The sequence below is a fragment of the Cyprinus carpio genome, chromosome A3 (genome assembly GCF_018340385.1).
Source record: "Cyprinus carpio isolate SPL01 chromosome A3, ASM1834038v1, whole genome shotgun sequence".
NCBI classification, from domain to species: domain Eukaryota; kingdom Metazoa; phylum Chordata; class Actinopteri; order Cypriniformes; family Cyprinidae; genus Cyprinus; species Cyprinus carpio.
The window spans coordinates 38653250-38672660 of NC_056574.1; the positions used below are offsets into that span (position 1 = coordinate 38653250).

The following is a 19411-nucleotide window of genomic DNA, read 5'->3' on the forward strand; positions in this document are numbered from 1 at the left end:
CATGTACAGCACTCAATACTTAGCTGGGGCTCCTTTTGCCTGAGTTACTGCAGCAATGCGGCGTGGCATGGAGTCGATCAGTCTGTTGCACTGCTCAGGTGTTATGAGAGCCCAGGTTGCTCTGATAGTGGCCTTCAGCTCTTCTGCATTGTTGGGTCTGGCATATCGCATCTTCCTCTTCACAATACCCCATATATTTTCTATGGGGTTAAGGTCAGGCCAGTTTACTGGCAAATTAAGAACAAGGATACCATGGTCCTTAAACCAGGTACTGTTAGCTTTGGCACTGTGTGCAGGTGCCAAGTCCTGTTGGAAAATGAAATCTGCATCTCCATAAAGTTGGTCAGCATAAGGAAGCATGAAGTGCTCTAAAACTTCCTGGTATACGGCTGCGTTGACCTTGGACCTCAGAAAACACAGTGGACCAACACCAGCAGATGACATGGCACCCCAAACCATCACTGACTGTGGAAACTTTACACTGGACCTCAAGCAACGTGGATTGTGTGCCGCTACTCTCTTCCTCCAGACTCTGGGACCCTGACTTCCAAAGGAAATGCAAAATTTACTTTCATCAGAGAGCATAACTTTGGACCACTCAGCAGCAGTCCAGTCCTTTTTGAAGCGAGACGCTTCTGGCACTGTCTGTTGTTCAAGAGTGGCTTGACACAAGGAATGTGACAGCTGAAACCCAGGTCTTGCATACTTCTGTGCGTAGTGGTTCTTGAAGCACTGACTCCAGCTGCAGTCCACTCTTTGTGAATCTCCCCCACATTTTTGAATGGGTTTTGTTTCACAATCCTCTCCAGGGTGTGGTTATCCCTATTGCTTGTACACTTTTTCCTTCCCTTCGCCTCTCTATTAATGTGCTTGGACACAGAGCTCTGTGAACAGCCAGCCTCTTTTGCAATGACCTTTTGTGTCTTGCCCTCCTTGAGCAAGGTGTCAATGGTCATCTTTTGGACAACGGTCAAGTCAGCAGTCTTCCCCATGATTGTGTAGCCTACAGAACTAGACTGAGAGACCATTTAAAGGCCTTTGCAGGTGTTTTGAGTTAATTAGCTGATTAGATTGTGACACCAGGTGTCTTCAATATCGAACCTTTTCACAATATTCTAATTTTCTGAGATACTGAATTTGGGATTTTCCTTAGTTGTCAGTTATAATCATCAAAATTAAAAGAAATAAACATTTGAAATATATCAGTCTGTGTGTAATGAATGAATATAATATACATGCTTCACTTTTTTAATGGAATTAGTAAAATAAATCAACTTTTTGATGATATTCTAATTATATGACCAGCACCTGTATATGAATGCGTTTAATCCCAGCTGTGGCTGTGCCAATTGAGGACATTCAAAGAGTTGTCTATAAGCCACTCTTGCTGTGTGTTTAGGGTCATTGTCCTGTTGGAAGGTAAACCTTCTGCCCAGTCTGAGGTTCTGAATGCTCTGTACTGGGTTTTCATTAAGGCTATCTCTATATTTTGCTGCAGTGAGCTTGTCTTCTACTCTGATGAGTCCCTCAGTCCCTGCCACTGAAAAACAGCCCAACAGCATGAGGCTGCTACCAGCACACTTTACTTTTGTGATGCTAGTCTGCAGGTGATGAGCAGAGCTGGTGACCAGATAATATAGTTTCTCACAGTCTGAGGGTCCTTTAGGCCCCTTTTTCAAATTCCAAGTGTGTTTTCATGCATCTTCACAGAGGAGAGGATTGAGTCTTGCCACACCGCCATAAAGCCCAGATCGGTAGAGTGTTGCAATGATGTTTATCCTTGTGTAGGTTTCTCCTGTCTCCGCATATGATCATGGAGCTCAAATAGAATGACCATCAGTTTCTTGTTCACCACTCTAACTAAAGCTCTTCTCCATCAATTGCTCAGTTTGGCCAGAAGGCCAGCTCCAGCTCTGGATGATGACATCACTGAATCATCAATGAACTGACTTTAGCTGAAAAATGACTCTGTTATTGACTTTCCTGACTTGACTTGACTAGTGTAAATAAAGAGAGAGGTGAACTCAGGTCTACACAGAAACCAAATGATAAAGATGCTCTGAAGACAAGACAGTTCAGTGCCAAACTGTGGAAAAACACAGTCTTTGCATGCCTTGATTCTGATCCCGAAGTTAGGAAAGTGTGGATGAATTTTAATGAAGTTCCAGACCGCATCAATAAAAACTTGGTCCTTGCATCATATTACCGCGGATTTGTTTAGAAACAAAGCACAATTCGACACAGGATTTCAGAAAGATTGAAACTAAAAGACGATGCTGTGCTGAATATATTGGATTTGACAGTAATGTCGCACTACATAAGTGTGAGAATCTTTTTATTGCGTGATCACTATTGCTTTGTCTGTTATTACAGATCGTTTGATATGTACAGAGTATTTATGCATTTTTAACTTAAATCACAGCAGCGTCCATCTATGAAGGCTGTACAGTAGACTGTCAAACATGCCCACTGCTGTGTTTGGCTAACAGTTGTGTGTTCACTTCTGAGATGACAATCCTCCACACCTATTCATACAGAGCGTTCTGATGAGGGTTTTTTAAAAGAGGATAGAAAACAGGATAGTTACTTATAAATTATGTTTTTTGATGTAAAAATCTTGATAACATTATAAGTGGACCTCAGAGAACAGTACAAAATAAAAAAGCAGTTCAGGACCCCTTTAAAGTAAAGGGAAAATCCAAATATCTTTTATTTATTTGTGTTACGATGCAGGTACACATCATTCTTATTTGTTCTGTTCATAAATGTTTAATATTTAATATAAGAAAATTTTCATTGTAGTAGTGCTGATGTTGTGTGTGTTTTCATTAAGAGTAATACTGAATCAATCTTTAGCATTAATAAGCATTAAAGCATAAAGCATTAATTTCGTTGCAAGAATAGGAAAGATCTAACAATATAGATCGAAATAACGTTACAGATGTGAGAATGTGAGATTGGTTGCTGCTGAGGTAAATAGACGTTCTTGCTCTTTCTCTGCTGTCCCTTTGCAATAGCTGTAGAAATGGTACAGCTTAATTTGGGTATGGCACAGTCATTACAGATAATATGATCAGAAAGTCATGGTAACAAATTATTTTTTTAAGTCAGTTTAATAAGCTAAATTGACTTTCACAGTCAATTTTATTCAACTTAACTCATGTTTTACTGTTGTTTATGGTCATTGTAGTCTTAGGCTACTTTTTTCCAATAAATTTTTAATGAATATACAAATTAATAAAATTAAGCATATTTATTTTTTGTCACAAAATTTTCATTTATTTATTTTTCACTCAGCACCTCTCCCCCCCATTTTTCCTACTTCCCGTGGTAATGGGAAAATTGGTGTTGTATTTTACTCTGCTGTAGAGGAACTTGCTGTTTGGTCAATTCTTTATTTTCTTGTGTTGATGATTTCTTTTTGTTACTTAAGTCCTGTTATTTTTTTGTTTTGTTAAGTTGGCAAGTGAGCGTCTTTATTTTATTTTCTTGTAAATAATGTGAATATGATCGTTCTTTTCCACCACAGAGGCTGTAGGAACTGGGTGCCTTTTACTTTCGACTATAAATAATTTGTTTCCTGTTTTTGGTGCATTAAATAAGTCAGGCTAGACTGCTGTCCTTTATTTCCACACAGGTTATTTAGTGTTGGTGGGTTTAGTCAGCACAGCCACCCTATAATACAAAAAAATCCACCCACATCCAAAAAAAAAAAAAATCTCCATAAATCAGAAGCAGTGTCTCAGAACAAGCCGTTTGCAGATTCTGTAAAGTGTGACGTCACTTTGTCTAGGTCCCGTCCACGACTGGTTGGTCAGTCCACGTCCGTTGACTGACACGGCTGTATTAGCAGAGACCCACCTTATTAAATTAAGAGTCTTCTTAATTAAAGCTATAGAAGTTATTTGGTCAAGAGCAGTGATGATCTTCTGTTTTTATTTGTTATTTGGCTCATATTAACAGCATAGACAGCAGTAGGTACTGTATATTATGCTGCTGTCACTTAATACACAGATCTGATTTAAACATGTGACTTCTTTCCCAGCTGTTTACCTTCATAGACATAACCGACTGCTTTTATGTAACTTAAATGTGTTCTTGACATAACCATGTGTGCATTTGACAATTCAAGCTCAGTAAGACATGAAAGAGAAGTTTAGTACTCACATGCTGTGTGACAGCCACTTTCTGTGCGTGTGCTTTGGATGTGTGCACTCAGAAAACATTATATCAGAAGTTTAAACCAAGTGTGCCGCACAAGTGCTGAAAAGTGAAGCCAAAACGTTTCGATCGGCCCCCGGTGGTTGAACTCAGTACAGGTCATAAACCCCGCCCCCTACATGTAATCTAATGGGATGTGAGACAAACTAAATAGTCAAATTAAACTTAAAATACAAATACATTTTTTTCCAAAGATGGTTTCTGTCATTTTAGGTAGTTCTTAGCATGTCTATGTATGTTCAAGTGTTCGTTTTTCTAATAAGCTTTTAATTAGTTATTTAATGCTATAAAAACAGGGTGTAGCATCATGATTGTGATCTTGCGATTTGGTCTGCAAGAGTTTGGGCAGGACTTTGATACCGCAGCTCCACCTCACGATCACTATTGCACAGATTCTGGCTCCAAATGATGCCATTTTCACAAAATGACAGCGGCCATACTAAGAATGTTTTTGCTTCACTTTTTTATTGTGAAAGTAAGTGAAAACGCGTCATCCATCTTTTTTATAGTCTATGGTTTAAACTGATATGGCTTTAAAACACAATTTCAGCGTGACATGATAATCAAAACCACGTTTTTTATCAGAGTATATGAGGTATGAGCTGTAAAGGCTCCACCCTATTCTGGAAAAGTGGGCGGGGAGCAGCAGCTCATTAACTTTTACAGACTGTTTCATTATAGACAGCATCATTCATGACCCTTTGTGTTTAATTAAAAAGGAAGAAAGATTAGTGATCATCTCTAATTAACTTGATTAACTGAGCTCTCCAAAAACACACTTAAAAGCCCTACAAATAATAAAGAAACATATTACATACCGCATATCTTCTTATTTAGTGGTAGAGTATTGAATGATTTGTAGATTTAATAGATTTGACTTTAAATAAACATTTGCAATTAGTTTGTAAAGGTTTCATTACCTTTGGTGTGTATTTTGTGCAGACCATGCAAGTACTTCTCGATTACTGTGTGTTTCTGGATCTGTTGTGTGCTTGTGTGAGTTTAGTAGTTTTCACTCTACATGTGTCTCATGAATGGAATGCAAACTCTTTTTGGGCTAAACAACTTTATTAGACAGATTTTTTAAAAAGCTTTGTCTATATCAAATTTTCAGTTGTTGCATCTGTTTAAGTAAGACATTCAGATTTATGGAGAAATCACTTTTTGTTTCAATTAATTCTATGGCTCAAAACTTTGTGAATAACAGGACCTCTTTTGTTTTTATTGCAGCTTTGTATCCTCTTTTTTTGTCTAGTTTTCATATTTCTTTGAAAAAAAAAAACTATTTTAATATTAAGTAATACTTTGTTTGGAGTATTAAATGAACAATTATTCATGTGAGATGATTGTTAACATGTTTTCCACACAGCTGTGCTTCTACTGTCTGCTTTCAACTGCTTATATTCTGCTTCATTGCTCATATGAGAAATACATTACTTTTATATAAATAATAAAACCAGGGTTATGATTTGATAGATTAGTTTGAGTCCCAGCTGCAGACTAATCTGTTTCTTCTGTAATTACATGACTGACTGACTCACTGACTGACTGAATGAGTTAATAAATACTTACAGAGCTTTTCTGCAGTTGATCACAGCTGGTATCAGTCTTCCTCTCCCCTCATCTGATGTGTTGAATTTCATGAGATCAAGCTCATCGAGCGGCTCCTCTAACATCTGAAGCATGTAGGCAATTGTTGAGCAGTGAGCAGGAGAGAGTTTCTTTCCTGAGTGTGTGTCTGATTTCACAAACTCCTGAATCTCTCTGGACAGAGTCTGATCTTTTACTTCCAGCAAACAGAGGAACAGACTGATGGAGCCGTCATCTGATAGTTTCATGTTATAGTCATCTGTCTTGATCTTGTCTTTAATGTACAGTGTGATTGTCTTGATGCTATTTGAGCTGTTCTCTGTATGTGTCAGTAGATCCTGTAAGAGTCTCTGATTGGACTCCAGTGAGATGCCCAGCAGGAACCGCAGGAACAGATCCAGACGTCCATTCTCACTCTTTAAAGTTTCATCAACTGCTGATTTTAGCAGCTCATACAGAGAGTTTTCCTCAGATCTGTACCTGTACCTCTCAAGTTTATCATCCAGAAACAACTTCACTGGCTCCATGTTCTTCATTAAATAGCAGTAAAACACATGGAAAGCAGCGAGAAACTCCTGAACGCTCAGATGTATGAAGCTGTAGACTTTCCTCTGATGAATCACAGATTCCTGCTTAAAGATCTCAGTGCATATCCCAGAATACACAGAGGCGTCAGTGACGTCTATGCTGCTCTCAATCAGGTCCTCCTCATAGAACATCACATTGCCCTTCATCAGCTGTTTGAAAGCCACTTCAGCAAGTTTCACAATCACTTCTCTGTTGGACTGCAGGAGTTTCTCTGGATCTCTCTCTTCATACTTCTGCTTCCTCATGTTGATCTGAATCAGTAGGAAGTGGATGTACATTTCAGTCAGAGTTTGAGGGATTTCTGCATTCCGATCTTCTTCCAGGAGCTTCTGAAGCACAGTGGATGAGATCCAGCAGAAGATGGGGATGTGGCACATGATGTGGAGGCTTCTTGCTCTTCTGATGTGTGAGATGATTCTGCTGGCTTGATGCTCATCACTGATTCTCTTCCTGAAATATTCCTCCTTCTGAGGCTCACTGAATCCCTGAATTTCTGTCAGACGGTTGATGTTTTCAGAGGGGATCTGATTGGCTGCTGCTGGTCTGGAGGTGATCCAGATGAGAGCAGAGGGAAGCAGCTCTCCTTTCATGAGGTTTGACAACAACACAGCCACTGATGAAGTCTCAGTCACATCACAAACTTTCTGAGCGTCTGAAAACATCAGTGTGATTCTGCTTTCATCCAGACCATCAAAGATGAACACAACTTTACACTCCTCATAAATATTTGAGTCCAGATCTTGAAGTTCAGGATGAAAGTCCAGCAGAAGTCTGTGAAGACTGTACTGATGATCTCGGATCAAGTTCAGCTCTCGAAATGGAAGCACAAACATGAAATCTACATCCTGATTGGCTTTTCCCTCGGCCCAGTCCAGAATGAACTTCTGGACAGAGACAGTTTTTCCAATTCCAGCAATACCTTTAGTAAGAACAGTCTTGACTTGTTCTTTCTCCTCACGTCCTGCTTCAGCTGAGGCTTTAAAGATATCATTGCAGTAGATTGGAGTGTCTTGTGAGTGTTGTGTTCTGGCTGTTTTCTCAATCAATAAAACCTCATGTTCTTCATTTACTCCTTCTTTCTCTCCCTCTATGATATAGAGCTGTGTGTAGATCCTGTTCAGGAGGCTTTCATTCGCCTGGAGTTTCAGTCCCTCAAATAATATCTCATACTTGTTCTTCATGCAGGTTTTGTGCTGGTCTTGGACTCTCTGTAGTTGATCATCTGGTTGGTGGGAATCCTGCTGCAGGTCTCCAGTTTTGTCATCTCTATCCACACAGCAGAAACAAGAACAACAACGCAATCAATTAATGAGTTTGAGCTATAAAATAAAGCCACGTGTATCATTTTCTGAACCAGCTGAAACAGAATAAATGTCTCTGGTTACTTGACAATAACCCTGTTCCCTGAAAAAGCAAAAACGAGATGCTGTGTTTCAGTAATGCTAATGAGAACATTCTTTGTTTGAATGGTTGTGAAGCACGTGTATCAAATACGCCAAGAATTAGCATAAATAACCACACCTTCAGGTTATACCTTTGTCTGAAAGGCTGTCCAGCCATGCCTATAGTGCGGCATTAAGACGCAGCTTCTCGTTCCCGCTTTTTCAGGGAAAAGGGTTACAGTCAAGTAACCTGAGTGTCTGGACCCCCCAAAGTTGTGTAGTGTGTATGCACAAACATTGAAGAGGTCTCAGACATGATTCAAGGATGTTGACTCAAGGACATGCAAGCCCAGAGTAGCATGGACATCCAAACTGCAGAATCTGACAAATGTGTGCGGAGAGGACCAGCCTGCCGCATCACACACTTGCTGCAAGGGGACACCTCTTGCCAGAGCCATAGAGGATGCAACCCCCTGGTTGAATTGGCCCTAACTCCTAGAAGCAAAGCTTGACCGTGCACCTCGTAGGCTAGGGTAATAGGATACCTCACCCAATGTGAATTTTTTTGTCTAGTGGCAGCTGCCCCCGGTTGTGACCCCCATAGGAAATGAAAAACTGCTCCGACTTATGTCACTGGCTAGTGCGGTGGACGTAAATCTGAAGAGTATATACTGGACACAGTAGATGACTTTCTTGTTCCCACGAATGAGCTGTTGCTCTGGTGGGCGGCCTCAACCACTTAGCTTCATGAATGAAGTGGGCGACTAGAGGGTGGTTTCCCACAAACACCCCATCAAATAGAACATGGCAAGCTGAAATAGTAGTCACATAGACTCTGAGAGTACCAGGACATGTACCTGAGGACAGTTTTTCTTGCAGGAACTTGTCAGTGAACTGGGTCTGCACGGTTTGTCATACACAAACTTTTAAAATGCGCCATTTGAGGGCATAACTTCTTCTAGTGGAAGGAGCCCTAGCACTTAGAATAGTTTGTACTATGTCGGCTGGAAGCCCAGCATCTCTTAGTTGGTCCCTCTTAGGGGCCAGACATGAAGGTTCCAGAGCTCGGGCTGGAGATGATATACTGTCCCCTTCACCTGAGATTTCCCCTGACTGGAATCTCCCGTGGCGAGCTGTCGAGGAGGGATATTAGATCTGAGAACCACACTCTGGTCAGCCAACAAGGCACTATCAGCAAGATGCGAGACCCTTGTTGACGGACCTTAGCCAGGACTCCCGGGAGAAGAGCGATGTGGGGAAGATGCAGTCAGGGCCACATATGGGCCATTGCATCCAGACCCAGTGAGTTGGAGGAGTCAGAGAGAAGTAAAGGGGACATTGTGCTGTCTCTTGTGAAGCAAAGAGGTCCACCTCTGCTTCGTAAAATCTTTCCCAAGTTTGACTGACTACTTTGGGGTGGAATTTCCATTCCCGTGTGTCACAGCTTCTCTGGACAGCAATATGCCCTGAAATGTAAATCAGCCTGAGGGACAGGAAATTGTTGCGGTAGCCCATTCAGGCAGCACAAAAGCAGTCCGACCTGGCGATTTATGTAAGAGACTATCGCAATGTTGTACACCTGTACTAGGACATGGTAGCCCCTTAACTGCTAGAGGAAGTATTTCAGGGCCCATTTGAGGCAGTTGATGTGCCAGTCGAGAAGATGACCTCTCCAGAACCCTTGGGCTGGATGGCCATCTAAGACCGCATCCCAGCCCATGAGGGAAGCGTCTGTTGTTAGCATTTTGCAATGACAACACACGCCTCAGATGGGACCCAAAGTCAGGGTCTGGACCACATAGAAAGGGTACGAAGCCCCCTACACGTAACTCTTATTTACCTCTGGGGATTGGCCCTTGGATGAAATCTCCTGGCTCTGAGCCACAACTGAAATGGTCTTATGTGCAGGAGGCCCAAAGGTATCACTGTGGATGCAGCTGCCATGAGAGCTAGAACCCTTTTAAAATTATGGACAGTAATTTTCTGGCCTAGCTTGATATTCTTTAGGGTGTTTAGAATGGATCTGATACATGCAGGAGACAGCTGTGCGTGCGATCAAATCCTACTTTACAAAAGTTTCCTCATAACGCTTTGCCTCCTGCAACCTACTGACAATTGTGTTGACAGCGAGGCCAAAAAAGCCGGAAGGCGAGACAGGGGCTTCTCCTTGATACCCATGAGGTTCAGCCCCAAGTGCCTCTCCATGGAGACCATAGCAGCCACTGAATGGCTGATGGCGAGGGCCATCTGCTTAGTCAGAGAGACAGGTCTGTGTCCCGGCAAAGTTCAGAAAATGCCTCCTCATCGATACTCCCGTTTGTGCTCAAGTCCTTCAGCAGGTCAGCCTGGTACGCCTGCAAGACCACCATGGTGTGCGGGGCAGCACCAGCCTGACCCACTGCTTGGAAAACTTTCCCCACCAGTGAAGATGTCAGTCTACAAGGCTTGGTTGGTAGCATAAGTTTTTCAAAGAAGATGAGCTCCCAGGGGAGAGATAGCCCAAGAGCATCTCTTCCACCTGGGGCATCATCATTTAGCCCTGTGCCTTTGCATCCAACACATCGCAGTGCTCACATCCCCCAAACACTCAAAACAAAACACATGCGGATCATCCTCCAAGATGAGCCTAAAACAAGGAGGCACGCATCTCTTCTCGGACTCCAACATAGCTTTAATATTTGTTTTCTTGAAGGTGTGTCCGTTTTACATCTATTTATAACCCCACAGGTGCATGTAATCAAATAACATCACCTACCAAGGTTATTTAAGTCAATTCTTGGCATGTTTGACACACGTGCTTCATAACCATTCGAACAAAGAATGTTCTCAATAGCATTATTGAAAGGCTGCATCGAGAGTAGCTTTTTATAGGGAACAGCTTTAATACAGACCCAGACTATTTTAATGAATAAACTATCCCAGATCAGCTAGAACCAGATTAACTCTTCAAATGACATTTAATAAAAATGCTCTCCATGTTCAAACACTGAGACTGAAATGTTCTGAACTGAAAAAAACTGAACCTAGATTCACAAAAACCATGTTAAAGGACACACAGCTGATGACAACGATGGGTGAATCTGGTTCATATTCAGATGAGAGTGCTCTATAATGGAACAACTGCATTTGTGATGAGGCTCAAAATATAGTTAATAATGTGCCTTCAGTTATGTTGTCTTTTGTTATAGGAGATATTGATGTCAAATATGGTTCATTCTGTGTTACTGACTCTGATGTTACATAATGTCTAACCCTCATTTTACTGCAGCAGTTCAATATGCTGCATGTTTGCACTCACACAGGGTCGGTGGTTACCGCTTCATCACTGATGTTTCACGAGTTTGCCTGCCCCTCCGGTTCTGATGGTTAATGGTAAGCAAACTTGGCTTGCTGTACTCAATGGAGGCTCAAACCTGAGGCTCAGCCTGAGCTCCGAGTTCAACCCTCCAAAAAGTGTTTACAAAGGACAGCAAGCTGGGCAATCAACTGTGAGTAGTTTGGTGATAAAAGTAGAGAACTATTTAATGGACTCAATCCCCAAGAACGGGCAGAATACATCTCACTGTTGCGGCGATGGGGAAATATAAATCGAGTAAGGGGCTAACAAATGAGAGGGCTCCTGTAGAAGAGGAGTGAGAAATCACTGCTGTGGCAGTGATGTAAGAACAAAAATTTTTGTATCTGCTATGAGAGCGGTGGGAGAAATTAGTGCTGTGGCAGTAAGAAATAGAGTTTAGTATGATATCTGCTGCAAGTGTGGTGGGGGAAATCATTGCTGCAGGGGTGAAAAATAGTTTAGCATGATATCAGCTGGGAGAACAGTGGGATAAATCATTGCTGTGGCAATGAAGTATTAAGTGATTTGACAAGGAAAATCGCTGCTGTGGCAGTAAGAAAAAAGACATGAGAAAGAGTTGATGAGAAAATGGTGGAAAAACAGTGACGGACCTTATGAAAGTGAGGAGGGGGTTCTAGATGTCCAGTTGCCTGAAGGAAATCCCGTGTAGTGTGGAAGGCTCTCAACACTCAGTTGAGGTGGTATGAGCTGCGGGGCAGTGCAGAAATCCTGCTATTGCTGAGGAATGGCAAATGATAATCAAGAAGACTGGGTAGAGATTTTTGGATATTTTTGATAAGGAGGGAGATGTATGGGGTTATTAACTAACAGCAGGGCACTGCTGACTGATGATTAGTTTACAGCAAAAAATTGGATTGATTTACTGGAACGTCATATTTCATATGGAGCCAATGACCTAAATTTCTAAAAAGCAGAAACTGAGAGAGACAGCAGGTTGAATTTTAAATAATGCTCTAATTTTAAATTCTACTTAAATTATAATGCAAGTGGAAGACCAGATTAACCAACTGAGGGACGGCATTAGTTCAGCAGAGCTTGATCTGCATTTGCTGAAGCAATAGACTGCAGTGGAGTTGTTACGATTGGAGGCCCATTCTTTCAGCCACAGGGTGGTGCAAGTGGAGAGAAATCTCTGCTGCGGCAGTTAAGTAAAATGGTTTAATCGTAAAGGCTGCTGTAGAACGGAGTAATGACATAAAGAAATGCAGTAATGTAATAGATTAAATATCAAGTACTGATAATTCAGGTCGATTAAAGTATCCTTTTTTCACAAGCCAATGTTTGTAGCATTGCAGCACATGGCTGATGTGTGGCACAGATGTGGTTACGGCAATTATTAGTTGAATTAGCACATTTACTTAGACAGAACCAAGCAGACCATCTTCAGAAACATGTGAAAAAAAAATGCTTTACACACTGTGCACGCATGTCCGAGAGAGATGTGGTTGCACTGGTGAATAACCAGTTTGAACAGAGGCATCTAATGCCCAACTAAATTGGAATTCACAAATAGAAAAAAAAAACATTAAGTGAGGTGCAATTGTGTTCACGATGCAGAGTTTAGTGAACCATACTGATAGCTGAAAGCAAACCATACTTAGATCACCTCCCGAGATAGTGTCAGTTTGCTTCAGGAAGGTCTGCAATATTTTGGGGTGCTAACATATGGGCCAAATCTAGTTGAACGCGTTCAGACCCCATAAAATGACCAGGTGTGAAAACACCTAGAGACAGGCGGAGGTTCCATGGCAACGTTGTGGGTTGGGATTGCTGTGAGTGGCTGTAAAGAGGGTGTAAGATAGTAGTTCAGCAGATGTGGTGAGAAGAGGAAGACACATTTGCGGAGGCAGCCTCAAGCTAGGGCGCTTCTGAAATAAAAATTTATTGGAAGAAAAGAGAGAGGTATGCAAAGGCGGTTCCTCATTTATGGAGGCAGCCTCAAGATAGAAGCCATTTCATAGACAACTAAGAAGGAGGAAGGAGAAAAATGGAAAGGAGCAAAGATGGAAGTGCTTAGGGCGAGGCAAAGTAAAACTGCAGTAGAAAACTTAGACAGTAGGAGTCTTTCACATCAATCTTGGACAAGGAATGTCTGTTCCCTTTCGAGGAAACTTCGAACTGCGTCCTTTAGGGGTCACTATGGGAAATTCCTCGACGTGACCTGTGTCTGAAGCATACATTCAAAACAACAATAACAACATGTTGGCCGGCAACAGCTTGTGATGTCACTAACGATGCGACCAGAGCATAAAGAAGCGCCGGGAGAACACATCAGCCTCTTCTTCATCTTCAAGTGACTTTTTTGTTTGAAGCGTGCATTCTGGTGGTAAAAACGATCTTTTCTTCCCTTGTCATGGCGAGCATTACACTGTGTTCCAAATAATTATGCAAGTGATATATCTATAGGATTTCGGTACAACAAAGAGTCAGATTTTTGTTTGTGTTGTTTTTGACATCTTTTTAGATAACTGTTATCAATCTCATACAGGTTTGGTCAATAGTTTGCCAGGTCTTCTTAGGTAAATGGAAACCTCTTAAGTAAGAGGTTGTTCCACATTATTAAGCAAGTCACAGTTCTCATGAAGATCTTTCTGAAGATGAAAAGTATGAAACAATGCAATGTCTTGCAAAAGGCATCAAAACAAATAATATTTCACGAAAAGCTAATAGAAATTATTGAACTGTCAAAAGATTTGTGAGTGACTTAGAGCACAGAAGATCTTGGTCAGATAAAGAGCAGCAGACAGGTGTTTGAAGCTACTGGAGTCTCAAGATCCTCTCCATGCAGACTGGCAGTTCTGTGTAAAGCTGCATTTCAGTCACTGCTAACCAAACCTCACAAAGAGAAACCTGCACAGTGGCTGTAGGTTAACATCTGCCCTCATCTTCCACTTCCTAATTGCCCTGTCACCACCATCAACTGAGACATACAGCCAAGTATGGTAACCCATACTCGGAGTTCGTGCTCTGCTTTTTTAACCCATCCAAAGTGCACACACACAGCAGTGAACACACACACACTGTGAACACACACCCGGAGCAGTGGGCAGCCATTTATGCTGCAGCACCCGGGGAGCAGTTGGGGATTCGGTGCCTTGCTCAAGAGCACCTCAGTCATGGTATTGAGGGTGGAGAGCGCTGTACATTCACTCTCCCCACCTACAATTCCTGCCGGCCCGAGACTTGAACTCACAACCCTTGGATTGCAAGTCCGACTCTCTAACCATTAGGCCACGACTTCCCCTTAGGTTAGGTAGGAACCTCCTGTGCCTACACTGCAGTCTCTTATGCTGGACCTATGATGTTTGTGGTTGGTTCTATGTCTTGCATAGAAACTACTTTACTGATGGTCCGGACTCGAGGCTTCTTCGGACTCTTGCACTGAGCTCATGTGCAGGAACCATGGTGGGTGAGTACGATCCATTTCAAATAACTGTTCGTTGGGGGTTGTGTGAATCCTTCTGCTAGCCTTCTTTGCAGTGTTTTCCGGGACCTGTCTGTTGTGTTTCTGTCCTTGTTTAGGGTAGGTCCTCGTGAGCACCCCTTCTGCTGGACTCAGAACCTTGGCTATCGACTTTTACGGTGATGACCTCACTTGTCGATACCTGATCCAGACTGGATGATAGCCCTGTTTTTGGCTTCATGCTTCCTGGATCATGTGGCCAAGTCATTAGGCATCTGTGGGTGCCTTCTTGGTCATCAGATCCACAGTACAGCACAGCAATTCTGGGACCTATGGGTCCTTCCTTCTGGTGAGCTCTCTGGAGTATATTCTTTGTGAGATGGCCCCCTGGACGTCCTGGCTGGATTTATGCCTAAAGAGGCTGTCCCGACTGGAACGCCATACCCATGTCATCGCCCTGAGGGGCTTCCTGTGTCAGGATATCTTTTTTCTCTGAATGGAGCTCCTCTCGCTGAGGCGTTGACCGGGTTTACTCCACTCTGCAGTCCGCTAGTTGCATTGTACTGCGATCATGGTGAACCAGTGAGTCACCCCTCCACGGAGTGGGCTAGAACACACTGGGTTCCCTGAGGTATGAGTGAGCGGTGTTTCTGTGGAAACCCTTCCCGAGTGATCTGGCTCTGAGGAGAAACAGCTTTCTATGCATGGTTTGGGCCCTGTTGTTTCCAGGCTCTGCAGTTCTGGTTAAAACGAGACCCATGCTCTCTATCGGGGTAGAGAGCACAAGGCTGGATTGGGTTGACAATGCAATGTCTTTAATCTAGCCAGCATCGCTCCCCTCACTGTATTAGTAGGCTTTACAGTATGCTTACCCTTCAAGATTTCTACAAACATGCTGTAGGTCGAGCATCTGCCTCCCCCTCTTGGCTGAGAGCTGGGTGCTATGCTCCCTCAGCTAGGTAACCTACTGCTAGCCAGACCAGGCTTGTGACCATGAGGATGAGTGGGTGACTCCTCGTATGACATATTGTTCTATGGGATGCACCATTTCCATCAATGTGCATTCTATGCATGCTATGGACTGCTACCTCAGAGTGCCACAGTCACATAGGGTCTCTAGGCCTGTCTAGTAAACATTCTCTATGATCCTTTAGTAACGGTATCTTTTAAATCCATGTTATGGTAAGTGTGCACGCTAAGTCTACCTATGTGTCCCAAGTGATACCTACTTGAACAGGGTGTTGCAACTAAGTGTCTGTTGAGACAGTTCCTTCAGTGAGCTCATGCAGAGCAAGCGGTAGCCCCTGGGTGAAAGGCCAAGACCTAGTTACTATCTTAGGCGCTTGGTCATATCCCATTAAAGGAATCTCTTCTTCTGATTCCAAAACTTTGAGCTCTACCCTGGGCCCAGGAGGCCTGGACCTAACAGGACCTAACTTGGCATGCACTCCTCTCAGCATGGTGGCATGAGTATACCATTCCCCATAGCGACCCCTAGAGGATGCAGGTCGAAGTTCCCTCGAAAGGGAATGTCTTAGGTTACGTATGTAATCTTGGTTCCCTGAGCAGGGAATGAGACACTGCGTCCTCCAGTTTCCTTGCCATGCTTAGTACGCAAGCTTCAGACAAAGAAGCGGATGACGTGTTCTCCCAGCGCCTCTTTATACTGTGGTCACACCAGTAGTGACGTCATAGACTGTCGCCAGCCATATTGTTGTTTTGAATATATGCTTCAGACACGGGTCACGTCGAGGCATCCCCTATAGTGACCCTTAGAGGACACAGTGTCTCGTTCCCTTCTCAGGGAACCATGGTTACATATGTACCCTGAAACGTTAACTCCACACTACAGCTTTAAAATTTTCTGAAGTATTAGCAGTGCTCCATTTTCATGGCATAGAAAGAGAAATTACCACTTTACAGAGATCTTTAGGTCTGAAAAAGCATAATACGTAACGAATAGTTTTTCTATACAGTCATGGCCAAAAATATCGGCACCCTTGGTAAATATGATCAAAGAAGTCTGTGAAAATTAATCTGCATTGTTAATCCTTTTGATCTTTCTTTAAAAAAATTCTCAAAAATCTAACCTTTCATTGGATAATAAGAATTTAAAATGGGGGGGAAATATCATTATGATATGATATGATACACAATGGGCACAATTAATGGCACCCTTTGATTCAATACTTTTTGAAACCTCAAATTGCCAGTTTAACAGCTCTAAATGTTCTCCTATAATGCCTGATGAGGTTAAAGAACACCTGGCAAGAGATCAGAGACAATTCCTTCATCCAGAATCTCTTCAGACCCTTCAGATTCCCAGCTCCATGTTGGTCCTTCTTCTCTTCAGTTCACCACACTCATTTTCTATAGGGTTCAGGTCAGAGGACTGGAATGGTCATAGCAGAAGCTTGGTTTTGTTCTCAGTGACCCATTTTGGTGTTGTTTTTGAGGTTTGTGTTTGGATTATTGTCTGGTTGGAAGATCCAAACGTGGCCCATTATAAGATTTCTAACAGAGTCAGTCATTTATTGATTTTTTTATCTTTTGGTATTTGATAGAATCCATGATGCCATGTTTCTAAACAAGATGTCCAGGACCTCCATCAGACATATAGGCCTACAACATCAAAAATACAGCAGTATATTTCATTGTACACATGGGGTACTTTTTATCCCTGTGTTCACCAAACCCATCTTGAGTGTTTGATACTAAAAAGCTAATTTTTTAGTTTCATCTGACTATAGAAGCCAGTCCCGTTAGAAGTTCCAGTCGTGTCTGATAACTGAATATGCTGGAGTTTGTTTTTGGATAAGCGAGGAGAATTTTTCTTGAAACCCTCCCAAACAACATGTGGTGATGTAGGTGCTATTTGACAATTATTTATTTTTTTGTTAGGTTTTCTGACCCCGAGTCTATTTTCTGCAATACTCCAGCTGTGGTACTTGTAGAATCTTTAGCCACTCAAACCCTCGTTTTCACTGTACATTAGGATGATATAGACACACATCCTCTTCCAAGCAGTTTTGTAACATTTTCTGTTGATTGGAAATTCTTAATTATTGCCCTGATGGTGGAAATGGGAATTTTCACTGCTCTAGCTCTTTTCTTAAAGCCACTTCACTAATTTGTTTAGCTCAATAATCTTTTGCTGCACATCAGAAATGTATTCTTTGGTTTTTCTCATTGTGATGGATGATTAAGGGGATTGGGGCTTTGTTTTCCCTCCTATTTATATTTCTGTGAAACAGGAAGCCATGGCTGGATAGTTTCATATTCATAATCACCCTGGAGTGCTTAAAATTGTGAATATGAATGGGAATATACTTCAGAGATATTTTACTCATAAGAATTTCTAGGAATGCCAATAATTGTGTCCAATGTGTATTTGAGAAAAACATTCATAATAATATTTCTCCCCATTTTAAATTCTTATTATCCAATGAAAGGTTAGATTTTTGTGATTTTGTTAAATAAAAGATCAAAATGATTAACAATGCAGATTAATTTTCACAGCCTTCTTTGATCATATTTACCAAGGGTGCCAATATTTTTGGCCATGACTATATTGTTAAGAACATCTCAACTAGAAGTAACAAGAATTAAATTAGTTTTAGTTGGAGATTAAACTATTCAAAGTTTTTGAAAGAAAAAATCCCCCACATGCAACTGTAAACATTATACACAGTGAGCTTTGTGCAACGTTTTGGATTATAACTTCGCAAAACTTTAGTAAAGCATAGTAAATCGCACATCGATATTTATAGCACTTGATCGCGATTCAAATTCAAATTAATTAAGTGATGCATAGATATTGAGATAATGTTTACAGAGTGCCATGACATGCTATTTGTCTAAAGCTGTGACTTCCGGGATCCGATCGCGCTGCAGTGATGATGCTGTGTTAAAAACTTGATCTAACTAATCAAGTCCTTCAGGCTTATTTGAAAACTACATGGTATGTGTGTTGGAGCAGGGTTGGAACCAAACTCTGCAGGGCTCCGGCCCTCCAAGAATTGAGTTTGATACCCCTGTTATAAATGCTTTTGGGATGTAAGGGAAAAAATCACTTGGAACAGAGACTGGGCATGGAGGGAGCGACAGATATTTTTTTGGCCAGTATTAGGAAAGGTGAGTATAGCTGAATTTCTGTTTATCTTCATGGGAAATGAATGTTTGGGGTGGGGAGCATGCCTTCTTATGTTAAGAATTGGAGATTTTCTGGATGAAAGTGGTTTAGCTGGAATATGAGTAGAAGAAATAGCTGGGCCACACAGATGCCTACCCGGGACGGGAGAAGCGGTTTGATGGAGGTGTCCTCTGCAGGATGACGTCCACGGGCTTGATTTCCCTTGTTATAAGCTGAAAGTGGAACCAGGTCAGAAGGGTCTTTATGAAGCATTCTTCGTTGGAGGTGAAGTGCTGGGGTTTGTCAAATTGGGACGCTGTTCAAGGGACAGGGCAGGGACAAATGCAGGAAGAATTATCATCTCACCTGGGGTTAAATGTCACTGATCCAGCGCTGAAGTTAGGGGAATGTGGCATGGATTGATCACTCCTCATAGACACACAGCTGGACTCTGGAGATGCTGCTCTTTTGTTCTTAGTGTCACTAAAGAAACACATTCAGTTATTCTCATTATTTCTCTTTCTCACTGATGTTTGTGATTTTATAATCCTGTCTCATGTCACCAGCATTGGTTATCATCTCACCTGGGGTTAAAGGTCACTGATCCAGCGCTGAAGTTAGGGGAATGTGGCATGGATTGATCACTCCTCATAGACACACAGCTGGACTCTGGAGATGCTGCTCTTTTGTTCTTAGTGTCACTAAAGAAACACATCAGTAATTCTCATTATTTCTCT

At 42.0% G+C, this 19411-nt stretch overlaps 1 protein-coding gene across 1 annotated transcript; it reads right to left on the bottom strand.

Moving 5' to 3' along the window:
- Positions 1–5789: 5789 nt before the first annotated feature.
- On the bottom strand, positions 5790–19371 carry LOC109078182 (protein NLRC3-like). The gene is made up of 3 exons (XM_042732046.1): positions 19259–19371; positions 19041–19157; positions 5790–7665 (listed from the first exon to the last, which is right to left on the bottom strand). The coding sequence occupies exons 1-3, from the start codon at positions 19324–19326 to the stop codon at positions 5790–5792; spliced, it is 2061 nt and encodes a 686-aa protein (XP_042587980.1). The 5' UTR covers positions 19327–19371.
- Positions 19372–19411: the final 40 nt, after the last annotated feature.

Excerpts from the sequence above, each read along its gene's own strand:
- LOC109078182 (XM_042732046.1), bottom strand. The coding sequence starts at position 19,326 with ATGAGGAGTGATCAATCCATGCCACATTCCCCTAACTTCAGCGCTGGA. Across the intron at positions 19,158-19,258 it reads TCAGTGACCTTTAACCCCAG|TGACACTAAGAACAAAAGAG; the intron begins GTGAGATGATAA and ends GTGTTTCTTTAG. Across the intron at positions 7,666-19,040 it reads TCAGTGACATTTAACCCCAG|AGATGACAAAACTGGAGACC; the intron begins GTGAGATGATAA and ends CTGTGTGGATAG.